The sequence below is a fragment of the Fusarium tjaetaba genome (genome assembly GCF_013396195.1).
Source record: "Fusarium tjaetaba strain NRRL 66243 chromosome Unknown NRRL66243_c0000086, whole genome shotgun sequence".
NCBI classification, from domain to species: domain Eukaryota; kingdom Fungi; phylum Ascomycota; class Sordariomycetes; order Hypocreales; family Nectriaceae; genus Fusarium; species Fusarium tjaetaba.
In genome coordinates, this window is record NW_023501282.1 from 259,374 (window position 1) to 282,728 (window position 23,355).

General features: G+C 50.2%; 8 protein-coding genes across 8 annotated transcripts; 2 read left to right on the forward strand and 6 right to left on the reverse strand.

Moving 5' to 3' along the window:
* Nucleotides 1-114: 114 nt before the first annotated feature.
* FTJAE_4483 (uncharacterized protein) lies at nucleotides 115-1,965 on the forward strand (the record flags this gene model as incomplete). The annotated part of the gene is made up of 1 exon (XM_037350892.1): nucleotides 115-1,965. One exon carries the CDS (start codon nucleotides 115-117, stop codon nucleotides 1,963-1,965), a length of 1,851 nt encoding a protein of 616 aa, XP_037208448.1.
* Nucleotides 1,966-2,457: 492 nt separating this feature from the next.
* FTJAE_4484 (carbamoyl-phosphate synthase arginine-specific small chain mitochondrial) lies at nucleotides 2,458-3,886 on the reverse strand (the record flags this gene model as incomplete). The annotated part of the gene is made up of 2 exons (XM_037350893.1): nucleotides 2,458-3,639; nucleotides 3,698-3,886. The coding sequence occupies 2 exons, from the start codon at nucleotides 3,884-3,886 to the stop codon at nucleotides 2,458-2,460; spliced, it is 1,371 nt and encodes a 456-aa protein (XP_037208449.1).
* Nucleotides 3,887-6,309: 2,423 nt separating this feature from the next.
* On the reverse strand, nucleotides 6,310-7,199 carry FTJAE_4485 (uncharacterized protein; the record flags this gene model as incomplete). The annotated part of the gene is made up of 3 exons (XM_037350894.1): nucleotides 6,310-6,392; nucleotides 6,451-7,093; nucleotides 7,149-7,199. The coding sequence occupies 3 exons, from the start codon at nucleotides 7,197-7,199 to the stop codon at nucleotides 6,310-6,312; spliced, it is 777 nt and encodes a 258-aa protein (XP_037208450.1).
* Nucleotides 7,200-9,275: 2,076 nt separating this feature from the next.
* On the reverse strand, nucleotides 9,276-10,759 carry FTJAE_4486 (argininosuccinate lyase; the record flags this gene model as incomplete). Its single annotated transcript, XM_037350895.1, has 3 exons — nucleotides 9,276-9,704; nucleotides 9,779-10,659; nucleotides 10,714-10,759. 3 exons carry the CDS (start codon nucleotides 10,757-10,759, stop codon nucleotides 9,276-9,278), a joined length of 1,356 nt encoding a protein of 451 aa, XP_037208451.1.
* A 587-nt stretch (nucleotides 10,760-11,346) lies between these two features.
* On the reverse strand, nucleotides 11,347-12,625 carry FTJAE_4487 (ADP-ribosylation factor GTPase-activating; the record flags this gene model as incomplete). Its single annotated transcript, XM_037350896.1, has 3 exons — nucleotides 11,347-11,652; nucleotides 11,717-12,472; nucleotides 12,578-12,625. The coding sequence occupies 3 exons, from the start codon at nucleotides 12,623-12,625 to the stop codon at nucleotides 11,347-11,349; spliced, it is 1,110 nt and encodes a 369-aa protein (XP_037208452.1).
* A 1,091-nt stretch (nucleotides 12,626-13,716) lies between these two features.
* FTJAE_4488 (Single-stranded TG1-3 DNA-binding protein) lies at nucleotides 13,717-15,356 on the reverse strand (the record flags this gene model as incomplete). The annotated part of the gene is made up of 4 exons (XM_037350897.1): nucleotides 13,717-14,118; nucleotides 14,173-14,439; nucleotides 14,494-14,809; nucleotides 15,127-15,356. 4 exons carry the CDS (start codon nucleotides 15,354-15,356, stop codon nucleotides 13,717-13,719), a joined length of 1,215 nt encoding a protein of 404 aa, XP_037208453.1.
* Nucleotides 15,357-18,375: 3,019 nt separating this feature from the next.
* On the forward strand, nucleotides 18,376-19,934 carry FTJAE_4489 (NADPH reductase TAH18; the record flags this gene model as incomplete). The annotated part of the gene is made up of 2 exons (XM_037350898.1): nucleotides 18,376-18,485; nucleotides 18,539-19,934. The coding sequence occupies 2 exons, from the start codon at nucleotides 18,376-18,378 to the stop codon at nucleotides 19,932-19,934; spliced, it is 1,506 nt and encodes a 501-aa protein (XP_037208454.1).
* Nucleotides 19,935-20,355: 421 nt separating this feature from the next.
* On the reverse strand, nucleotides 20,356-23,106 carry FTJAE_4490 (uncharacterized protein; the record flags this gene model as incomplete). The annotated part of the gene is made up of 4 exons (XM_037350900.1): nucleotides 20,356-22,322; nucleotides 22,374-22,730; nucleotides 22,835-22,962; nucleotides 23,015-23,106. 4 exons carry the CDS (start codon nucleotides 23,104-23,106, stop codon nucleotides 20,356-20,358), a joined length of 2,544 nt encoding a protein of 847 aa, XP_037208455.1.
* Between the last annotated feature and the right edge of the window lie 249 nt (nucleotides 23,107-23,355).

Below are 23,355 nucleotides of genomic sequence, written 5' to 3' on the forward strand. Positions count from 1 at the left end.
TCCTTCAGATTCAGATTTTGTCCAGGATAATCATTCATTTTAACGCAAAAGGAGAGCACATGAGACTCGAGTTCAAACACGTCAGCCGTTCACGCGCCGCCAATTGCTTTCATCATGACTGACTGGGCCAAGCTCAAAGTCGTCGACCTCAAGGCCGAGCTCAAAAGTCGCGGTCTACCACAGCACGGTCTCAAAACAGAGCTTGTCGCGCGACTAGACGAAGCTGATCAAGAAACTGAGAATACGGAGGCCCAAGAACAGCTTGAAGATGCGCCTACAGATAGCAAGTCTGGAAATGATGAGCCACAAGCTCAGCAACCACCCCCTGCAGACAACGAGCCCCAGGAAGCGGCCGAGCAGCACGAACCGGAAGAAGGGAATCAAACGGCAGAAATAATGGAGCTAGAAGAGAAACATTTGGATGATGACACCGCGCCTAATGCTGATCGGGAGACTGATAAAGGGGTCCCTGAAACCGGAAAGGAGGAAGATGTCAAGAATGAAGCAATAGAGGAAGCGGCGCGCGATGGCGATCTGGTCGCTGACGTGCCAATTCCTGGGAATGAAATGGATGCTCAATCTAGGGAACCAACGTTGGACGAGAAATCAAGAGCGGGAACAGTGACAACCACTGTCGAATCTACACCCTCCCACTCACTCGAACCAACCCCTGCTGCTGAGCAGCAAAAACGCAAACGCCGCTCTCTCACACCCCCACCAATCGAAGAATCGATTGCTCGCAAACGCGCCCGCACGGAAGAGAATTCAGCAAACGGCGATAGTTTAGGTGCGCGACAGGAAGATCTGCTGCCCGAACCCCAAAACAAACCTGCTCCTATGGACTTGGACAGTGAGCCCCAAGCAGAGGAGCCTCAACAAGAACATCCACAGGAAGCTGCACCAGAGAACGAGGTACCTAGACAAGAAGAAACTGGTGAAGACAAAGGTAAAACGCAGGATATGGACTACGAGCGGGATGTTGCGCCGGCGGTGCATCCGGCCACTTCTGCACTTTACGTCAAGAACTTCATGCGCCCTCTCCGACCTCAAGATGTCAAAGCCCATCTCGTCGCGCTTGCGAGACGTTCTCAAGACGCAGCGGACGATGATGACGGGATTGTGACTGAATTCTTTCTGGACCAGATCCGTACACATGGTTTTGTTGTCTTCAAAAACACCGCTGCTGCTTCCCGCGTTCGCACTGCACTTCATGGCAGTGTGTGGCCTAATGAGAGCAATCGCAAAGCGCTCTGGGTCGACTTTGTCCCTCCTGAGAATGTCAGAGACTGGATTGATACAGAACAAGCCAGCGGTGGCCCCCGCGGGCGCTCTGGTGCTCGATGGGAAGTCGTTTATGAGGATGGTCCTAACGGCGAAGTTGAAGCACATCTCGAGGAAGCATCAGCATCAACATCTCGCACGATGCCTCAGCTGAACGCAAGACCACCCCCGAGCTCGACGATGGCGACTAATTCTATCCCTCTTGGACCCAGAGCACTCCGAGACCCTCCCATTCCTACTGGGCCACGCCCTGTTCGTCCCGGTACTGGACCTGGGCCAAGACCCCCACCTATCAACCCAGGCGGTGCATTCAAGCGCACCAACACTCGCCCAGTCATCGACTACCAACCTGTATCAGAAGATCTTGCGCGTCGCCGCATCGACAACATGCGCTCTTATTACACAAATGATCGCAACCGCGATGTCGGCCGCGAGATTAATCGCTACTCATTTGAGAACGGTACTTCATTCGTTGACCGGGGCAAGGAGGTCTTTGAAGGCATCCGACCTCCACACCGTGAGCGAGCCATGGGCCGTGAGCGCCGCGGTGGGAGACGCCGTGGACGCGGCGGCGGTGGCGGCGGTCGACCACGTAGTGATCGGTATCTCCCCCCGCCACGGGACGACCACCGACCTCGTCGTGGCTCCTTGTCTGATGATGGCGACATTCGAATGAGGGACTGAGGGCGAGATGTGCATGATTTGCTATGCCGTGCGAAGAAAAGACAGGAAATTAAGATTAATATGTTTGCACTGTGCACATGGTATCAGGAGCTGCATCGTATGGAGGACGGCGTTGAGATAGTAAAAGGGCAAGGAAATAAACAACAGGTGTTAAGACATCAGTGAATTGAGTAACTTTATTTATAATCATCGTTTCAAGTCTGCAGACTGGTTTAAACTGATTCACATTTTGAGTAAGAGCGTTGGCTTCACTTAATGAGATACTGTATGTAGGCTGGATGCAGCATTTGCTTGGGGTCATTCACTTCAAAACATTCCGCCAGACATCTGACATGATGGCTTGATGTGCAGTAGTGGTATCACAATCTTTCTTCTAAGACCAATGTTCCTGAATATAACATTAAAATAGCAGCCATTATCCTTGCTCCCGAGAAACTAACAGACGTTACCAACGACCTATCCCAGACGCCAAAATCATCTCACACTAGTCATTCAAGCAGTAGCGGCAAGAGGAGTAGGCTCAACACCGACGCGCTCTCGACTCATGATATCGAGCATCAGAGGGGTAGGTCGGTTATCCTTGAAAACCACCTGGTTGCTCTTGGCAAGCTGGACATTCTGGAGGTACTTGTCGAAGAGGTAAGAGCTGTCCATAGGGCCACCCTTGGCCTCAGGGTGGAACTGGGTCGAGAAGATGGGGCGGGTCTTGTGGAGCATACCCTCGTTGGATCCGTCGTTGAGGTTGACGAAGTACTCCTTGAAGTCACTGGGAAGGGTGCTCGCATCGATGGCGTATCCGTGGTTCTGGCTGGTGATGTGGCACAAGCCAGTGGTCAAGTCGAGAGCGGGAATGTTGTGAGCTCGGTTACCATACTTGAGCTTGATGGTGCGAGCGCCAACAGCAAGAGCCAGAAGCTGGTGTCCGAGACAAATACCCATGATAGGTATGTTGGAGGTTTCCATCAGGCGGGCGAGGTTGTGGACAGTAGCCTGGCAATGGGTAGGGTCACCGGGACCGTTGGAGATGAAGACACCATCGAAGTGCTGTGAGACCTTGTGGATGGGGTAATCATAGGGGAAGACTGTGACGGAAGCACCTCGGCTGACCAGGCTACGAAGGATATTTTCCTTGACACCGCAGTCAATCAGAGCAACGTGGAGAGAAGCACCGGGGGACTCAACAACGAAAGGAGCCTTGGTGGTGACACGCTTGACCAGGTTGATCTGGCCGGGATCAACGAAACCCTCATCCTCGTCGGCATCGTACTCTTCTCCAATGGAGATCCTAGCCAGGGAGGAGCCCTGCTCTCGGAGGTGAGTGACAATAGCGCGGGTATCAACGCCAGAGATGGCGGGAACTCCCTCTCGGGCACACCACTCGCCAAGACTCTCGACGGCAGTCCAATGGCTGTAGTTGACAGCTACATCGGAAACAACAATACCAGCACACTGAACGTGGGGGGACTCGAAGTACTTGAGAAGGTTATACTCGTCTCGGACGGCGGAGGGAACGCCGTAGTTGCCAATCAGGGGCTGAGTGAAGACGAGGATCTGGCCTCGGTAGGAGGGGTCGGTCATGGACTCGGGGTAACCAACAAGAGAGGTGGTGAAGACGGCCTCACCAGAGATGTTGGCATTGGCGCCGAAAGCCTTGCCTTGGAAAACAGGACCGTCCTATAGGCATATTAGATTGTTTCGACAGGTAAGAAAGATGCCATTGCAGGGTACATACTCGAATGGTGAGAGTGGCGGGGATAGAAGCAGCAGGAGCAGTAGCTCGAGCAGCAGAGAACGGCATAGTCCTGCCCTTGCTACCAGCAACAGCTTTCTCAGACAGGTATCGGACCTGAAGCATGGTTCGGCCAGAAGCCGACGCGGACTTGGCCGCGGGTTTGGCAAAGGAAGCCAGTCGGGAGAACATTTTGATATATGTCGGTTATTTAAGTTGTGTTTAAAAGGAGAATAGTCGGTTGAGCAAGAAAGTTCTTTAGCAAGACTGGGACTTCCAGAGGTGGTCTGCAATGGTAGATAGGTTAGTTTCCATGTTTGGCCAATCAACTCAAGGTTTCGAGCGGTGAGTCAAGAACAGTGAAGAGTACGAACCAGAGAGATAATCCTATGAATTGGGTTAGCATTGTGCCAATTGGAGTATATGGAAGTCTTGGTGATGATGAGAGGAGCAGAGCCATCAGGGGACAGCATCCATCCATCTATAGCTCCTACAGCGAACGTTGCAAAGCCATAGATAAAAATGTGTTGGGTGATGGCGGGGTTGATACAGCGAGTATATGTCACAGGCGACGTAATAAGAGGGAAAAAAGGTGTGAACGTACCTGCGAGGTGAAGACGGATGGGCGCCCGTGCATGTGGGCGGATTAAAGAGACGAGCTCAGTTCAAAGTTATAAGAAAAGATGCAATCGTGTTGCCGGAACGTTGAGTTAGGGTCCGAATGTCAAGATTGTGTGGTTTTGTCGCGAGGATTTCTTTCTGTTGGAGGAGAAGAAAAAGAAGAAAAGAGTCAAGAGGGTGGGAGCTGGGAAGAAAAGATAGGATAGGTACCTCTAGTGAGGATAGGATGGACGATAGGTGCGATCCCGCTCCGCAGGTGCCGCCCCGATAGGGAAACCTGACAACACGGCCTTGGTCATTGGCAAGTTTTTTCGAGCTGAGTGGGTTCCTGGCTGCAAATTTCCTCCAGGCGGAACCAGAAGCCCGCTCTTCCGCCGAGAAAACAGTGGTGGGCGGGCTGAGCGCTCCGCCTATTGGCGCTATTAGAGCCCCGCTGCCAGGAACTGAACCCTTTGACAACATCTCTCAACCTCCGATATCGTTTTTGACTCTTGTCGCTGTGTGAGTCCTTGACCAACACCAATTACACGTCACAATCAACACAACCTGCGCCGATCAATGAGCCTATGTTTTCTTCATACCACATGTCGATATCGCAAGAAGAAGGCAAGTCGTGAGCATTGAATATCGTGTCTCAAATGCTGCAACTCACCACTCTTGCACTCAATGCCATATTCACCCAACGTACCTTACCTAGACATGTCGACTGAGTCAAGCGCTCCAGCACGGCCATGCCCTTTATCTTGTCAATGAAACCATACAAGATCCACCGTCCCCAGACAAACTCCGGGAATGTTGAGACGTCATAGGAATTGCCCTTGTTGAGTTTTTTCCTCTGCTGGCGGTCAAAGCATGGAAGCCAAGCTAGAACTTAGAAGTATGTATTTCTAGCGTAGCATTGTCGATCGCTCTGATAAGAGACTGTGGAGCTCTCGATGGCCCTGCCAGGCACCTGGCGTTCGGCAGTCGGGATCCAATCATGAGACAACCTTACAAGTCTTGGTCTTGGTGTAACAATATGATGATGGATGCTTTATAGTAGAGTCTTTTGAGCCTCAACTTACTTACAGGAAGTCATGTACGTGACAGAAAACTGCTCACGTGCATGCTTGTTTATGAAGATAGAGCCCTGGCACATCTGAGGCTCCCTGTGTGACATCCACACAGACCAGTCTTATAAGTGCAAGTTGCGTTCAAATTATTCTATGGCACCCCGGCGCCTTCAAGTGGAACACCTTGGAACAACGGGAAATACGTTGGGTTGAACACCCCTCGAGCTCGAAACCTCGCTCCTTGGAGTGAGGTTACGATTTTTACTTTTTTGTCGACGTCACTTTCTTACTCTTCCAATACTCTAGTTTAAGGGTATCTCACATCCCTCAGGAGGCAAGAAAATATCAGACCTCAATACAACTCAGCAAAGGGTATTCCAAGTCTATACTAGACGTATCTTAAACCTGTGCTAAGTTACCTAAATCTTTTTATCATGTAGGATCAAGGTCCTGAGATTTCTTTCTTCCCCTTGACATCCACACTCATTACTTACTAAACAAAAGGTTTTAAGTAAGCGAGATACCTAGCATCAGCTCCCTAACGCGATGTTACTTCTAACATCAATCCCATGAATCCATTGACAGTGATTCATGTCTATCATGTCTGAAGTTGCTTATTGTGCCTTCCCTTTTCAATGGCATATACCATTAGCTTTTTCGAGAAGCGCATGGTTTCCCATCCTCTCCTTGAATAGGCGATAAGCATTAGGCGTTATTTATGTGAGAAAATCAAATATATATATGTATATTAAAAGACAGTTATTCCAGCTCTATTTCGGGTCGCAAGCGTAGTAATGGGAGCTTCCAGCAAATTGGAGAACAGCATGCAGATTCGCCTTTTGTAATTTTCATTCTACACTGAATGATAGCAAGAATACTCCATCCAGGGTTAGTCAATTCTAATGGCCTTCGGCTTTATCATGTTCACTATTTGTTTCTCATTTACAATGCACCAAGCTCCTTCAGCTTACTAACCAAACCACCAACATCCTCAACCTTACCACCTCCCTGGCGAGCTGGGGGTTCTGGGGGATGTTAGCAAAGGCACGACGGGCAATTTAGTGTGAGAGAGTGATAACTTACCAATGACCTTGAGTGTCTTAAGGCGCTTCACACCATCCACTCCAAAATCCTCAAGCTTTGTCTTCTCCAACTTTTTCTTCTTGGCCTTCATGATATTAGGCAAGCTGGCATAGCGGGGCTCGTTGAGTCGCAGGTCTGTCGTGATGACCATAGGCAACTTGGCGCTCACTGTCTCGACACCACCGTCAACCTCCTTTGTCACAGTGACTTTATCACCAGCACCGAACTCGATCTTGCTAGCCTGTGTAGCCTGAGGCCACCCCAGGAGACCTGCAAGCATTTGGCCGGTCTGTGCCGCATCGTCATCGATGCTCTGCTTGCCCAGAATCACTAGGTTGCTCTTCTGCTGTTCCACGGCCTTCTGGAGGATCTTTGCTACTGTCAGAGGCTCTAGCTCATCTCCATCCTTGAGCTCGACGTGGATTCCTCGGTCTGCGCCCATGGCCATGGCTGTTCGAAGCACGTCTTGCGCCTTGGGAGGACCAGCAGAGATAACACAGATATCCTCGACACCACCGGGCGAACGCTTCTTCTCTCGAATACGCACTGACTCTTCAACGGATAGCTCATCGAACGGGTTCATTGAGTGCTTGACACCAGCTGTCTCGACGGCCGTTTGGGCCTTGTTAACTCGAGGCTTGACCTGTAAATATTGTCAGCGTTCCGTTGCTTCTCAAAAGTCGATCCGGCTCCTTTACAGCATAGTCGATGACCCGTTTGACAGGCACGAGGATCCGTAGTGCTGACATGTTGTATGGGTGTTGTTCAATGCGAAATTGAAGTTGTCGAGAGCGGCGAGACGTTCACAAGGGCCGGCCAAGTCGTCATGGCAAAGCTCGGCGCGGTACCGGCTAGGGCCGGTCTCAGCTCCAACCTCGGCCGACGGCCCACGTGACAGATCCGCCGGATGAACGAGCGATGTCGGGATTCATTCCCGTGTTGTTGATGTTATTCCTGTTAAAAGGTTTGCGGCGCGTATTCATGGCATCGTGTCTTTCTCTTCTATCATATCATTATCCGCCTATAAATTCCAGACAAAACTCTGCCAAATTGAACTGAGAAGTGTATACATGGGGAGGGAGGTGTTGAGGAAATCGGCCATTGGCGGTGTTAAACCACCGGCAACTTATACGCAAATGCCGAGCCCGGCCATATAACTAAGGGTACGGTGGTCTACCACCAGTACAACCCTACGCAGCAAAATCACTTGTTCCTATGATGATGCAGGCACATATGCGGCACTGGTACGCAAGGATTCTAGTGGTTCAGAGCGTCCATACTGGGGTTCGTGCTAGAGACGCACAACGATTTAACTGCAAGGTCCTTGGCCTGACGTGCTTTACAGATGTAGTACACCCAGTAGCAGTAATGCTATGTGATTGCGATCTGGGCTGAGTGACGAACATGGGAAGGATGTCCTACCTACCTGAGTAAATGATTGTAGACATCTCAAGACAAGAGAAGGCGACTCTGCGTTTATTAATACCTAGTGGGTTCTCTCGAGAACCTAGCTCATTCTTGGAAAAGTAACAGTTCAAAGGCATTGCTTCCCACAACTGAAGCGCAAAGCAACATTCCTTCATAGTCTACCTGGCACTCAGTTTGACTCTGTTTTAGGAGAAATTGCACCACACCACGCAAGGCTCGGTATCAGGTAACGCTTCTCAGCCACTCTAACACAGGGTCATTATCTTACTTCCCATCTTCCCCGACTACCCTTTTGACGCTACTTCTAGCCAAGGCGATGTCAAAATGGCTGTTTCCAGGGATGGTTCCGTCAGGCGATCGGAAGACCTCAGAGTTTTGATATCCTCAATACCTTCGTTGGTGGGAGAGCCAAGGGGGGCTGCTACCATAGTCATCATGTCCATCATCTCCGCCATATTCAGATTTCGGTTGAAGTAATCAGTTTCGCTTGTCTGCCAGAAACCGAACTCTCTTTTGTTGTTTGGGAAGCTGGGACAGACAAGCTGATCTTTCGTCAGGAGATAACAAGCCCAGACGTGTCTGTTGGGAGCACGTTCAACAGGTGATCTTTTCCACTATCAGCTATAACCTCTTTCATTGATCTTGGTAGATTTTCCTAGACAATAAGAAGCCTGCCCTATACTTATCAAGAACAACCGATAGGTTATCGCTAATATATCCAGCTTTGCTGCTACTGACAAGAACAACTTGGACATCCTCGATGGCCTGGAAGTCTTATGCCTTGACCAGGCCTTGACCACGTTCCTGATCATCTCTGTTCAGGATAAAGTCAGGACTGCTCAGGCATGCCGCAAAACAAGTTCCGAAGCGTGGAATTGTCAGGTGTGGTTCTTGGCGATGCCCACGAGGAAAACTGGCTCTTGTATATGTTGCTCAGTGGTACCAAGGGAGATGCAATAAAATGTTGGACATTGAAAAAAAGATCTTATTTGAGGTACCTATTCATGCATGACTTGATATTTTGTCCTTTGGGAGCGGATCTCTTGCATTAAGCTACCAACAAGGCTCGGGCCGCCCCGTGAAAGAGAGAACAGGCAGCCCGCACAGAGCACGTCAGTGGTTGCATTGGATTAGAGCCAACTACAAGGGGTCATTATATTAACGATTGGGTAGATTTAAAGATAGGTGCTGATCCTGTGGCCATACCCCATTGTCCCAACGAGCCTCTAGCTCTAGCATATCTCGTTGCTGAGTAGGTAGCGAGGGACGTGCTATCTATTTGTACCTTGCGCCACACACAAAAGACAAAGCAACTCGATTATCTAAAGACGACTTATTTTTGGTTGGCCTTCTGGTTTAATTGCCAGTAAGATAGGCCTCGATAGCGGAGATTTGGTTCAGTACTGAGCTCCGGCTCGTCCCCCCTGGGCAGTCCTCCTCTCAACGCTCCTCTCGAAGTCGAAGACGTCAACAATATCAGCCTCGAACTGAGGCGAGATCTTCCCAAGGTCGGGAAGCTCTAGTTCGGCGATGGAAACACCTTTCTCCTCTGCTTTGCGCACAACGGCGCCGGCGATGTGGTGCGTCTGCCGAAAGGGCACGCCTTTCACAACTAGATAGTCGGCGACATCAGTGGCGAGCATGTCGGCTGTTGGGGCTGCCTTCATCTTCTCCGAGTTGATCTGCAGCGTGCTCAAGACGCCAGCAGCGATTCGCAGGCATTGAGAAACCGTCTTGACGCAGTCAAAGAGGGGCTCCACTGACTCCTGGATGTCCTTGTTATACGCTGTCGGCAGGCTCTTGAGGGTGGAAAGAAAACCTGACGCCTATCAAGAGTTAGTCAGCTCAGGGCACAGCAAGGCCCCTTCATGTCTTAACCGGGGGCTGACAAGAGACGAACCTGGCCCATAACCCTGCCAGCCTTTCCTCGAATCGTCTCGAGGCTATCGGGATTCTTTTTCTGGGGCATCAAACTACTGCCGGTGCTATAAGCATCGGCAACCCGAACGAAATTAAACTCGGCTGTTGAATAGATAATCAAGTCTTCGCTCAGGCGGCTAAGGTGCACCATCAGCAGACTCGACCACTGCAGAATCTCAGCGACGAAGTCACGATCCCCAACCGCCGCCAGGCTATTAGGGTGGACAGAGGAGAAGCCTAGATCCTCTTTGAGAAAAGTACGGTCGATGCCAAAGGGGTTTCCCGACAGGGCGCCAACGCCGAGGGGACAACAGTTGGTACGCTCACGGACGCCGTCAAGTCGTTGTAGGTCACCCATAAGGTAGGTGGCGTGTGAGAGTAACCAGTGGGAAAAGCGAACGGGCTGGGCACGTTGGAAGTGTGTGTAGCCGGGCATCAGTACATCGATCTCTGTCTTGGCGCGGGCAGCGCAAACAGCCAAGGTGGTGCGCAGTTGTTCGGACAGGTCATCAAGCTCCGTTCGCACCCAAATTCGCAGGTCGGTAGCAATCTGCTCGTTGCGGGAGCGGCCTGTATGAAGCTTGCCAGCGATGGCTGGGCCAATGAGCTCAGCTAAGCGACGCTCGTTGGCCGTGTGGATGTCCTCGTCAACAGCAGGATGGATGACAAATTTTCCGTCAGCCCACTCCTTCTCGACAGCCTCGAGGCCCCTGGTGATCTCGCTCAGTTCCTTGTCAGTGAGCAGGTCGAGCTGTCGCAGTGCCTTTGCAAAGGTGATGGAGCCCCTGACATCGGCCTCGTGCAACGCCTTGTCGAAGGGGAGCGACTCGTTGAACGTAACCATGAGGTCGTTCATGTTCTCTACATGGCGACGCGGTCAGCATACGTCGTAACAGTAGACAGAGCTCTACCGACCTGTAAAGCGACCACCCCAGAGGAGGGTTGATGGATTGGGTACCATAGTTGCTGGTAGTGGAGGGATGCTGGTAAATGGCATCCAGAAGGCCAAGTAGCTGAGTTTTGTATGGGAAACACACTCTTTATGCTTGTGGATCGATACCACTTGTTTAGTTGTATCTCAAGGTTCGGGGCAGTAACTGTGTGATAAACTGAGGCTTCGTATTAAGGTTCTTGTGTGTTTTTGGGCGTAGTGTATGACGCACGATATTGTGCTGTATTCGAAACCAGTGTTCCTGTGCTAATTATCTGACTGTGCGCCTTTAGTATATGTAGATAGAGGCATAGACAGAAAGGGGGAGCACAGGACAGAGCCCGAGTGTGGGCACAGCATTGCTTTCATAGCTCACAGACGAATTAGGACTCAAGACTTTGTTGTTATGGGTGACTACTCGGGTCCTTCGGCATTGGAAGCAGCAAGTTTACTGGTAATTGATTTTGGACCTCAAGTGATCTGAGAGAAGTCGAGACTTTTGTAAAGAGACTGGTTCATTTAACAGGCACGCCTATACTCCAATGCTCCAACTAGGTACGTTAGATTGCCAACAAATCATCCTTCGAAACGGACCAAGGCTACGACTACACTGTCGCTCACCAATCGTCCCATGCATCGTCCTGCTTCTTTGGTGGAGGAGCCGCCGTGCTCTTCTTGCCCATTCCCATAGCACTTGTGCCGATTGAGTTGTTGGCGGGTTGTCTTTGATCGGCCAAGTTTGAGAACTCATCCCAAAAACTTTTCTTGCTCTCATCCAGGGGGGCTTCTCGACTTTTCTGGTTCTCAGGACCTTCCACGAATCTGGTGAAACCCTCCTGTGCATTCTTGCCCGCTGCTTGAGCCTGCTTTGCGAAGGCGGAAGCGGTCAGTTGAGCTTGCTTAGCAAAGTCGCCTTCAGCAAACTATGATGTGTTAGATAAGACTCCGAGATAAGGTAGGCATAATCGCCTGGAAGAAGTGGCATACCTGCTTAGCAGTGGGCTGAATGTAGCCATCATTAACAGTCTTGGCGGTCTTTGAGACCGTTGATGTGAACCAGCCGAACCCCCTGGTGAGAGTCGCGACAGCATCCTTCTGTATCTCACCAAAGTTGAGGTCGTTGTCCGAAGAATTGGGCGCAGGAGTACTTCCAAATCCGGCATATTTTCCTCCCTGGCTAGGTGGCAGATGGTCTGGCCGTGCAGCGTTATCGGCTCCAAGCCTTGAGAAGTACTGATCATCCACCTTGACCTTGCCTCCGCCTCCACCTCCTGACGCCGCTGCAGGACTCTCATTGCGGCGCGAGCTACCACTCATGGGTGTTCCTGTTCGCGACGCGGGTTTCGTGGGCGCAGACACAGGCTTCTTCGCCCCAGGGACATATTCGCGGCCCTCAACCTTGCAGCTCAGTCTCTCTTTCCACTCCTCACCGACCTCACCACTGTATCGCTCTGCAATAGTCGAGTCTTCCCATGTGATGCCCATCATCTTAGTCTGCTCATGCTCTTCAAAGAAGTTCCTCCACCCCTCGTTGCCACCCAGTCGCATTCGTTCGATTTCGCTTGACTTGAAGGCGTCCATTGAAATACTTCTGACGAAAGAAATATGGACTCCAAGGCCTCGGTGCACACCAGCGCACGAGAGGCAGATGAAGATGCCAAACTTGGGAGACGCCCACTGGGGAGAGGGCGCATTGCAATCGCAGCAGATATTGTTCTTGGATTCCTTCTGGAGGGTGGCCAGCTATCGACAGCATCGGCGTCAGCATGTGTGACTGCAGCGTAAAGCGCAGAGAGGAAGGGGAGAGATTAGATGAGTAGGAAAGGGGATGAATGGTGGTGGACGAACCTTGGACCGAGTCTCGGGATCGACCTCCCACATGCCCTTGGATGCCATCTTGAGAGGTTCAGCGCTGCTGTGGGATATTGGAGCGTCGATTATATTGGATGTTGGAGCTCCTGTGTTTGTTGGGCACGATATAACTTAGTACGTGCAATCAATCTTTATGATGAGTTGGAAACACCCCGTAAATGGAAACAGAAACAAAGGGAGACATCTGACGGCGCTAGTGCCATAGGGTACCTTGCCTTTACAATTACACCACTCAGCGCCCAAGACTAGTTGCTTGATGCACTGGAGCAAGCCCGGGGCCAGCTCCTCCCGCTCGTTGCCCTGAGGTGCCCCAACTGCTTCCGGCCATTTAAGGGGCTAAGGTAGGTTGGCGGGGCACTTTTATCCATACCTACCTAACCTTATACATTTGATACACACTCTATCAAGACATCATTAAATGGAATCCTTATTAGCCACGTGAGCTATACTGTATTATCCAGCGTCAGTCTATATGTTCTATTAGGTTACTTGACATATCCCGTTATTCCTATAATCCAGAGCGATGACGCCTCTTCCCTTGCACCCCACAATCCTCAAGGATAATGTAAACTCTACTATCAACTTGTCCCGTCCCCATGATGTCGAGCAAAAGGCATCCGCGAATTCGCGGATACATACGTTCACCATTGGAATAAGGCTTTGCACGTTCAAGCGACTAGAAGGAAAATCACGTAGGCCCGTTCAGCTTCATCAAAACGCCCTTTATAATACCGCTAAGCTTTTCTCCCCCCTGCCGCCTCTGGTGTAAACTAGTGTACAACCCGCAGAAGGGTGACGGAGAAAAAGTGATACAAATACAAAATAACAGAGGGCCTGTGAGCTTTTTTATGTCCCGATCATGGAAATATTAAGTGTTTGATGAGAAAAGTGATAAAGGCTGATAAGTAAACACCACCCGAGATTCATTGAAAGCTCGATTCGCTCTTGCTTACGTCCCCAAGATCCCGGCAAGGTCGAATACCTCATTCTTTCTTTTCATCGTTGTAGCGAGAATCTACCGTAAGAGAAATTCGTGAAAATCGCGTACCAAATCGTAAGTGTTATCATCGTGGCATACCTAGTTCATGCCCGTGAAATTCGTGCCAAGCCATAACTTAAGCAGTAGTGGCAGGTGTGGTAGAGGCGGGGGTAGCCTCAGTCTTGGTGGCAGCGGGAGCTGGGGCAGCAGCAGCAGGAGTAGAGGCAGCCTCAGCACCAGTAGCAGGGGCCGCCTCCTTCTGGCCGTTGGTAGCATCACCCTCGTGCTGTTCCTCGTCGGTCTTGTCAGGGCTGTCAATAGCAACCTTGACGGCGATCTCACGGCCCTCAATTTCCTTTCCGTTCATCTCGCTGACAGCCTTCTGCTGGAGTTCCTCAGAAGCCAGAGTAACAAAGCCAAAGCCACGGCCCTTGCGAGCCTCGCCACGAGCCTGAAGCTTCTTGATCATGAATCGGGGGATGGGTCGGAGAGCAATCTTGGCGGAAGAAGGCTCATAGGCCTTGAAAAGCTCAATAAGCTGTTATAGTGTCAGAAAACTGCATCAAGAACGAGATAAGTCAGTTGTTCTCACCTTATCCTCAGTCAGGTCGTAAGGCAGGTTGGCAACCATGACCTTGGTCTTGGAAGGAATTCCATCAGCAGGAGGGCCCCGCTCACGGCGCTCACGCTGGGGGCGAGCTTGAGTCTTAGTCTTGGTGTTCGCGTCAGTGTTGATCTTGTTTGTGATGTCGGTCAATGGTAAAACCTCAGCGGTAGCAGGAGCCGCAGCTGCGGGGGCAGCATCTTCAGTAGGGGCAACAGCCTCAGTAGTCTCTCCCTCCTTCTTCTCAGCACCCTCCTGTGACATAGTCAGTACCATACTCGTGGGTCCCAGAACTGAAGAATGACTCACACGGCCAGCGCGGGCAGTGCGGCCTCCACGACCACGGCCACGACCGCGGCCACGTCCCGAAGCTCGGCGACGGGAGCCCTCTGCACCAGAACCCTCACCGTTAGCTCCCTCTGACTTCTCGCCAGCAGGCTCAGGCTTGCGAGCGAGTTGAACGGAAACCTTGCGCTCAAGGATCTCCTTGCCGGAGAGCTCCTCGATGGCACGCTCAGCCTCAGTGGGAGTGGAGAGGTCGACAAAGGCGTAGCCGACAGGGCGGTCGGTGCGGGGGTTCTTAGGAATCGAGACAGACTCACTAGTGGCGAGAACGTTAGTATTTCTAAACGTATATCCATGATGGGGTGATGGGGTGACGGCTTTGATGACGAAGAAGTGGAATCAATGAGGCAGCTACGATTCCGAGCCACGGTAGGCAAGGACAGTAGCTACCCGTTTCCATTCTAAGACTTGTTGATTGGGAAAGAGCTTCACGTGTGCTTGCCATCATTTGTCGTCATGATGGCTAGGGAAGGCGCCCATCGCGATGGCGAAGACACGTGTCTCCAGCTAGTCGCTCATCGCATGCAACACGGAAGGCGGTATAAAGATAAAAGAAGCCGGGTAGGGAGATGAAGAAGAAGAGAAGATAGAACTTACACAAGATAGCTCTTGAAGAAGTCCTTCAACTCCCCCTCAGTTGTCGCATAGGCCAGGTTGCCAATGTAGAGGCGACGGCCCTCAGCAGCGCTGGCCGAGGCGGCCTCGTTGGCGGCCGTCTTGTCATCGGCAGGCTTGTTGTTGAGTGAGGTATTGCTCAGAGTGTTTGCGACGTCATTAACGGCAGCATCCATGTTGTTGTTGGTGGTGGTAGGGTTGGCGGCAGACATGATGGCGGTAGGTGGATGAGGTTGGTGGTTAGATTGATTATGACGTTCGAACTTGGACCTGTGGTGGAGGAGCGTTCGAAAACGATTGCTGCGAGTTGAACAGGTTGAACTCTGGTGCAATAAGGAGGAGTTTGATCAGGGTAGCTTCGTGCCCTAGAAACGAGGTTGAGATTAGACAGACGACGGTGCGTTGCGCGGAGACACAGGTGTTTGATGTTGTGATGGAGAAGAGAAAGGGAGGAAGTGAAGGCGACTGGTAGCGGAATCTGAAATATTTTTCTGGCCTCTCGGTTTGGGGGCACAGAGGGAAGGAGGAAGGGGGGTGTTGTCAGGGGTGGCAGGTGAGGAGTTGTGGAAAGTGGAAAGTGGTCAGGGCTAGGGGGACGACGGCAGGCGTAAAGAGCGGAGGAAAGCTTAGTACAGGTCACGAAGGAAGGTACGAGAACCACGATCAGTTGGCGGCTACGACTCCACGTTGAAGTTTGGATGTCCATGTATCATCCACTGTGAATGGCGGTATTTGATACCTGAAAGCTTCGGGGAGAGCTTCAGTTTTGTGGGTTCTTTCCCGCTTCAGTGGTTACAGATCCTGGACACCTCGAGACCGCTTTCGGCCGGGGGGATTGTTTCCAGAGCCTGTATCAAACCCTCTTACCTGGGTATGAGAGACGTAGCTGTTTGAATGTTCAAGATGAACGATCTTAGCAGCAATTGACAGTGAGAGGGAAAGGGTCACCCGTTTGAAGGAATTGTTCACATCCGATATTTTTACTTGCTCAATGCATAAATTGTGCCAATACAATGTACAGGATATTCATATTAGGGCCTGACGTGTGGGTGCTGCGGGCCAAGGATCATGTGCGTCACTCTATGTACAGTATCGGTGTAGTTAAAGTGGTGCGGTGATGCTCTGTTGGCTACCTATCTTGACTGGAAAGTCAATATGAATCAAGGTTGGCTTTGTTTGAGCTGAGTCGCAAGTGAGTTGAAAGCTTCTCGGATCCATACCTTAGTATGAATGACCTTGATTTCTAAAGAACACCTGGCTTAGGTAGAAACAGGAAAATGATAGAATGGTAAGAATGCAAGTTGTAGTCTAGGTATTCAGAGAATATCTCTTTCCTTTGCGCTGACCGCTCATGTTGATATCCTTGAATCGATATCACGGTCAGGAACAGTGGGGTGCCTACTAGCCTCTCAGCGGCGTAGGTTTATGAGCAAGTACGACATCAGCGAATTAGCATAGGTAGCTTGGTGTAAACAGAATAGAATATTGTTCATAATAAATAAATCAGCAGATTGGTAAAGCTGTAGCACTTATCGGGTTGTTAACAGGCGTATTGTCTTCCGTACTCCAAACTCTGGGCTACATATTAAGATCTGGACGATTCCAAGCCTCGATAGCTAGCAATATCATCTTTCTCATAAGTTTTGAAATGCTTTTATGTACGGAAATACGAAACCTGCTATTTACATACCTGCCTTTTATCATTGACAGTCCAACATAGGTAGGTATAATGCTGCCGATCCAGACCTTTCCTATAATACAAACACCGCAGTCTGGAAGTTTACTTGTTTTTTAAACCCCAACGCCCTTTGGTAACTGGATAAAGGTCCTCGAACTGCCTGATAATCATAGTATAGGCTCACGAAGTTGCTTGGTTGCCTGCATGGCGGAAATTGCATACTCTGGATAATTTCACAGCCTGACAGCTTATCGAGTCACACATCTGAGCGAGCCTCCTGACCGGGTCGATTCCACCCCCTTTGCAAGCCCCTTTTGCATGGCGGGAGCCAAATGACCAGGGCATCATCGATCATTACCAGCTCCCACCAATAATTACACGAGAAGAGGTGAGCTACCTATCCTATTCTTACATCCATGTTCATAGTGCACACCCGCCATGCTCAGGATCCCTCCATGCCCGGCAGCTCGGATCCAATGCTGCCCTGCAAGCCAGGATTAGGACTGTGTTTCTCAAGTCCCCGAAAGCCAAGCCAGCTCCTTACTCCACAGCTTCTTCTTCTAGAACTTGCCCGTTGTCCATGCGTTTGAATATGACAACTGTTTTAGAAAATGTTCCCTGTGGTTTGCGGTTTGCAGTCAAACTTCAATAGGGACGGACGTTGGGCTAGGCGGATATAGATTCCCGACATTGTTGACATAAGAAGCACTATGCAAGTTGTTGTGCTTGTTATAAATTGACCTACACAACGAGTCCATCAAAATTTGTGTAACAAATGCCATTGGCAATTGACCATGAATAGTTTACTTGGGCCCTGAACAGACAGACAACAATAGATAAATCCTGTAGAACATGGCCCTGAATAACACACGCCGTGTGTAACAAGTTGTTCATCCAATCTCGATAATCGTGAACAAACGCTGTGTCATTTGGAATCGTTCCCATCAATCAATCAATCAATGAATTCCTAGATTGATAAGATTCCTCGCCCCGCCATCGGCCATCCGCTAACCGGCGCTAACTCTGACGCAAACCATCCCACTAAACAACCTCAACCTGCGAGACCGGACGCTGGCTTAATTACCTGTACTAACTTCAGTCTTTACTTATAATTACCTACATTCCTTATCTCTTGGTCAGTCACTATGGCCGCTCACGGTAGGAGCGTGCTCGTCCTGTACGGGTCCGAGACGGGTAATGCCCAGGACATGGCAGAAGAGTTGGGGCGAATATGTCAAAGACTGCATTTTGAAAGTCGTGTTGAAGAACTCGACGCAGTAGATTTAGTAGGCCGTATAGCTCCTTCATCGATGGTTATTACTGACTTCCGACACTAGAATGCACTTCTTCAGCCTGACTTCGTATTATTCGTCATATCAACCACTGGCCAAGGAGATATGCCTCATAACTCACTGGTCTTCTGGAAAAGGCTTCTTCGGAAGAAATTACCACCAGGTTGCTTATCTTCAGTCAAGTATACAACTTTTGGACTTGGAGATAGTACTTATGTCAAGTCAGTCATTGAGGGTGTTTGATGTTGTTTCCGATAGCTTATGCAGTACAGGTTTAATTGGGCAGCTCGCAAGCTCAACAGGCGTCTCGGTCAGCTTGGTGCTACAACTTTCTTTGACCCCTTTGAGGCGGACGAACAGTTTCCAGACGGGTCAGCTCTTATTGTTCTTGATCTTTAGTTGAAGTAGCTAATATTGTGGATAGTATTGACGGGAGTTTTGTGCGTTGGGGAGAGCGACTTTACAACCACTTACTTGAACACCATCCCCCCCCTACTGGACTTGAGCCTATCCCTGATGATGTTATTCTTCCCGCTAAATGGTCCCTGAAGGGTTCTCTCAGTGGAAATTCAACAAGCAACGGCCACGCATCTCCGATAATTTCCAACCTCCCGCCCTCTTCACCCCTCCCTATCCCCAATGGTTGGAAAGCAACCTTGGTTGGAAACGACAGACTCACACCAGAGAAGCACTGGCAAGATGTCCGTCTCATCTCATTTGACATTCCACGTCGTGATGGAGACAAGTTGTCTTGCGTTCCTGGAGACTGCCTAACCATCTACCCGAAAAATTTCCCCCGAGACGTCCAGAAGCTCATCACCCTCATGGGCTGGGAAGAGGTGGCCGACAAGACCCTTGACCTCTCATTATGCGAATCTCTTCCTACGAACCTTTATATAGACCCTAAATGCACATTGAGAGAGCTCCTTTTGAATAACATCGACTTCACTGCAATCCCTCGGAGATCATTCCTCAAGAACATGTCTTACTTCTCCACCAATCCAGACCACAAGGAGCGGCTTCTCGAGTTCACAATGACTGAGTACCTGGATGAATATTTCGACTACGCAACTAGGTCAAGACGATCTATTCTCGAGGTCTTGGAGGAGTTCACGTCCGTCAAACTACCTGCCGAGCGCCTCCTTGATATTTTCCCAATTATCCGTGGACGAGACTTTAGCATTGCCAACGGTGGAGAGCATCAAAATCATCCGAAAGACGAGGACAAGACTCGAATCGAGCTTCTTGTCGCTTTAGTCAAATACAAAACTGTCCTTCGCAAACCTCGCGAGGGCCTCTGCTCTCGTTATCTCGATAACATTCCCTTGGAATCTACTCTTACTGTCACACGCAAGCCAGTCCTCTCGCCCATTCATGGCCTACAGAATGCCCGACGGCCTTTAGTTGCCATCGCCACAGGCACAGGCCTTGCCCCAATACGCGCCCTTATTCACGAGCGCCTTACGCATCCCTCACCAGGACCGATGCATCTCTTCTTTGGGAACCGCAACCGTGAGGCCGATTATTTCTTCCAGCAAGAGCTTGACGACGCCGTACGTGAGGGGCATCTCCATGTATTTCTAGCATTCTCGCGTGATCAGCGAAATAAGATATATGTTCAGGACAGGCTACGCGAGGAGGCCAAGAGAATTGAAGAGGTAGTCCTCGACGATGGAATATTCTGCGTCTGTGGTGGCTCGACCAAGATGGCGGATGCGGCTAAGAAGGCAGTGTTTGACCCCTTCTCGGAGGGCGTAAAGGATACGGAGGAGCGCAAGAAGATTCTGGCAGCGTTGACATGGTGGCAGGAGATCTGGTGAAAAAAAATTCAGTAGAAAACATAGTACACACTTTGGACATCAGGACAGCGTACAGTCATGACAGTATCAGGAGCACATAATAAGCATATCATCATGTTTGATTATAAACTGAATAAGAACTGTTCTTCTCTCCGGTAATTGAGACCGGCACATCAAGTCAAATCATAACGCTCGCTCATGCAAGTTTGACAAAGGAAACGTTAAAACAGCCTCAATGGACTGGGGTTATAATTAGTCTGGGCCAGGTATTGCTCTGGCAATCTGTGGCATTACTTAAATCAGTTGGATATCGCGCTGTCTACGGCCGATGCCAAGCCAGACCGTAGACCTCGTTCCTTTCGCGTTTCTCGTCAACAAAGCCAGGAATCTCATGCTAGCCTGATCATTATGAGAGTAAGGCGTACGGCAGGCAACCAGCTTGTTACTCCCAGCTATACCGTCTTTCAGCCAGTTGTGGTACATGAACCAAATCTTCACCAGGATTAATGCGCTCTCGACTTCGTGGAATATTAGGCTGGTCTGTTGAAGGATTTTGTGGGGGGTCTTCTATCACAGCGTTCACACTTGCGCCGTTTGTACCTAAGTCCAAACGCCTTGATGATCCTTTTGCGCTTCGTCTCTCCTCGTCAACAGTGAAGTTACTCCCCAGAGTATCAACAGAGCCATGCCGATGTGAGGACTCATCAGTGGCTTGATAGTCTTCATCTGAGACAATCTGTGGAGCAGCGTGGCGGGAGAAGCGCGTGTTGTTTGGTAGTGCCCCAAGATATACAACCTTTGATGGATCAATGGGTGTCCGTTGGACTGCTCGCTGTTGTACCTCGTTCGATGGTTTCATTGAAGAGTGAGATTCACGGTCTGAATCAGTTCCACCCATTGCCATGGAATTAATTGTATGGTGGTCCGAAGCCGGAGAAAGGGGTGAGTTTGGTAATGAAATAATGTCGGTAGTTGGCGATACTGGTATAGTAGTTGGAGAAGGTGCCTCGATGGGGCGGCCATTCGCATCAAAGCCCGGAGTCAGTGGAGATGGCAGCGGTATTGAGCTTGCATTCGTACCTCCTTGTTGTGTTGTTTTTAGAGATGCCGATGGCGATAGTTGTAGGGCCACAGGCGGACAATTTGTTGGGTCTGGTTGGTATATCGCTTTCTCTGCGGGTATCTCCATCCCATCAGCAGGGGGAGTATATGTTGGGACTGGTCCCTGGAGTTGTTTCTCCAATTTTCTCCGGGCTATCTCATAGGCAGTCATGTTATGTGTGCTGTCCGTACCCATCTCCGTATCATCATTCCATGAAATGCCATCGTCGCCATCGAGTTCTGCTACTGGAAGCGGTGCTGACATCTCGTGGATTTGAGTATCGGGAGCCTCAGCAACCTTTTCTCTATCATTGGTGCCATCTCCTGCTTGCTGAGTCGAGGAGTTTCGTCCGAGAATTTTCGAAAACAACATGACCAAAGGGGATTTGGGTGATCGCGATCCGCTATTTGGTGTAAGGTCCTGATCCTCTGCTGACGGGTTATTTCCTTGGGCTGCTCGCCTGCGTTTGCGTCGAAAGTACAACCACACAAACAAAATTGCTGCACAGACGACGAAGACACCCAACCCGACACCCACTCCTATTCCGATTACCTGCTCATCTGAAAGCCCGCTTTCATCCTCTGCGTATGGTGGGGGATAGGGACTATTGTCAGACTGTTCGATGGCAGTCAGTTCCGAGTTTGTCGATGGCTCGTCTGGGAAAAGAGCTTGGTGAACCGAGAAGACGCCCTCATCATACTTGGTTATAAGGTAGGACTCCTGTAGAAACGAACGGCCGAGTATATAGGAACCGCTATTCTTTGCCTTTCGTAGCATAAAGTAGGGGATTGCTGCATCGCCATATTGAATCGTATCAGGCATGAAAGGGTATTGCAGTAAGCCTACAAAGGCTCTCAAAGGTATGGTAATATTGACGATACCCGGTACATCGTAAGGGTCGCCAAAGTTATCGTTATCGTCAAAGCTTGAAAGCACAAAGGTAAGTTCGAATGACTCGTCGTTTGTATAATCACGGTATTGATCGTCACTTATGGTGTAGAGTTCGAAGGTACTGTTATACGTCAAGTTAAGAGCTTGGGCAAACTGGTCGCAAGCCTCGTCTGGCAGCCACAGGTAGGGAGTGCTGCTATCGATGATGGCGAAGAAAGACGAGTTCCATTGGGAGAGCAAAGGTTGTTGCGATTCCCAAGTGCTAGGAACATCTTGGCCTTCGGCGGATGCGATCTGGATGCCACGGACCATAGGGCGCTCCAGGTTGTCTTCCTGGCTGAGCGTGAAGACGTTATCATGGTTTTTAAACCTTGGCGTTTCGACGCCTCCAAGAGTCAAGGATACAGGTGTATTTCCTAGTTATGTTAGCGACCTTGACAACAGGGGATGTATGGAGGGCAGCATACTATAGTATGCTCCAGCTGTATATCCGAAGCTGTAACTTGGAATCAGTCCATACGTTCCAACTGCTTGGGTCAATGGTGAATCCGCCACAGTGCCATTAAAGTTACTCTGTGTGATCCCCAAACCGAAGAGGCCGTTCAAGTAGTTGGTCGTGTTTATGGTCGCTATGAGCACGCCGTCCATGGTATACGGATCATCACTAAGAGGGCTTTGCGTGCTGATAACATCGCGCCCGTAGTTGCCATTCCCATCGTAACCAAGATAGCTTAAACCTAACTGCCATGTGCCTAGTGGGCTCCAATCGCTAGATTCTTGAGGATTATAGATGCCACCGCGAGCGGCGATACAGTGAGGCTCCTCTGTTAGAGTGTTAGTGGCAGATCCTGAGTAGAAATGGTATGAATGACTCCTTGGGGCTGAGAAGCAAAGCTGAAGAACGAACAAGCAAGTGAGGAAAACATACTAGGTAGACATCCTCCTGGTCCAATGGCCCAGAATTCAGAGAGAGCCGTACTCACCAGAACCTCAATGGCCTGTGAGTTTGAACCCAGGGAAAATGAGATGGTAGACCAGTTACCATCGCTTCCAGTCCTGTCTTGTGTATTAATATCGATTGCAACCAAAATAGGACCGAGCAACGTACCAACCACCAGAGGGCAACAAAACAGGTGCAGGATCGCGGGCTTGTGCGAGTTGCACGAGAAAGAAGCACGATCCAAGGATGACTGACCGCATCTCGAGTCTGGCAGAGAGATGTGAGAAAACCTGCCGTTTTTGACCTTCACCAGAAAGGTCATCCTAGGTTCAAAGCAAACATCAAATGAGATTTCTTGAGCCGATAGAGTGGAGGTGACCGCAAGGCGGCACATTCAAGGTCGCGATTCACACCAAACAACGATCCCAGTGTCTAGTCAAGGGTTGCAGTGCGGTTAACACTAACAGCAGCAGAGCGACAGGGAGCCGGATCCTTCTTGGTGATGGCCG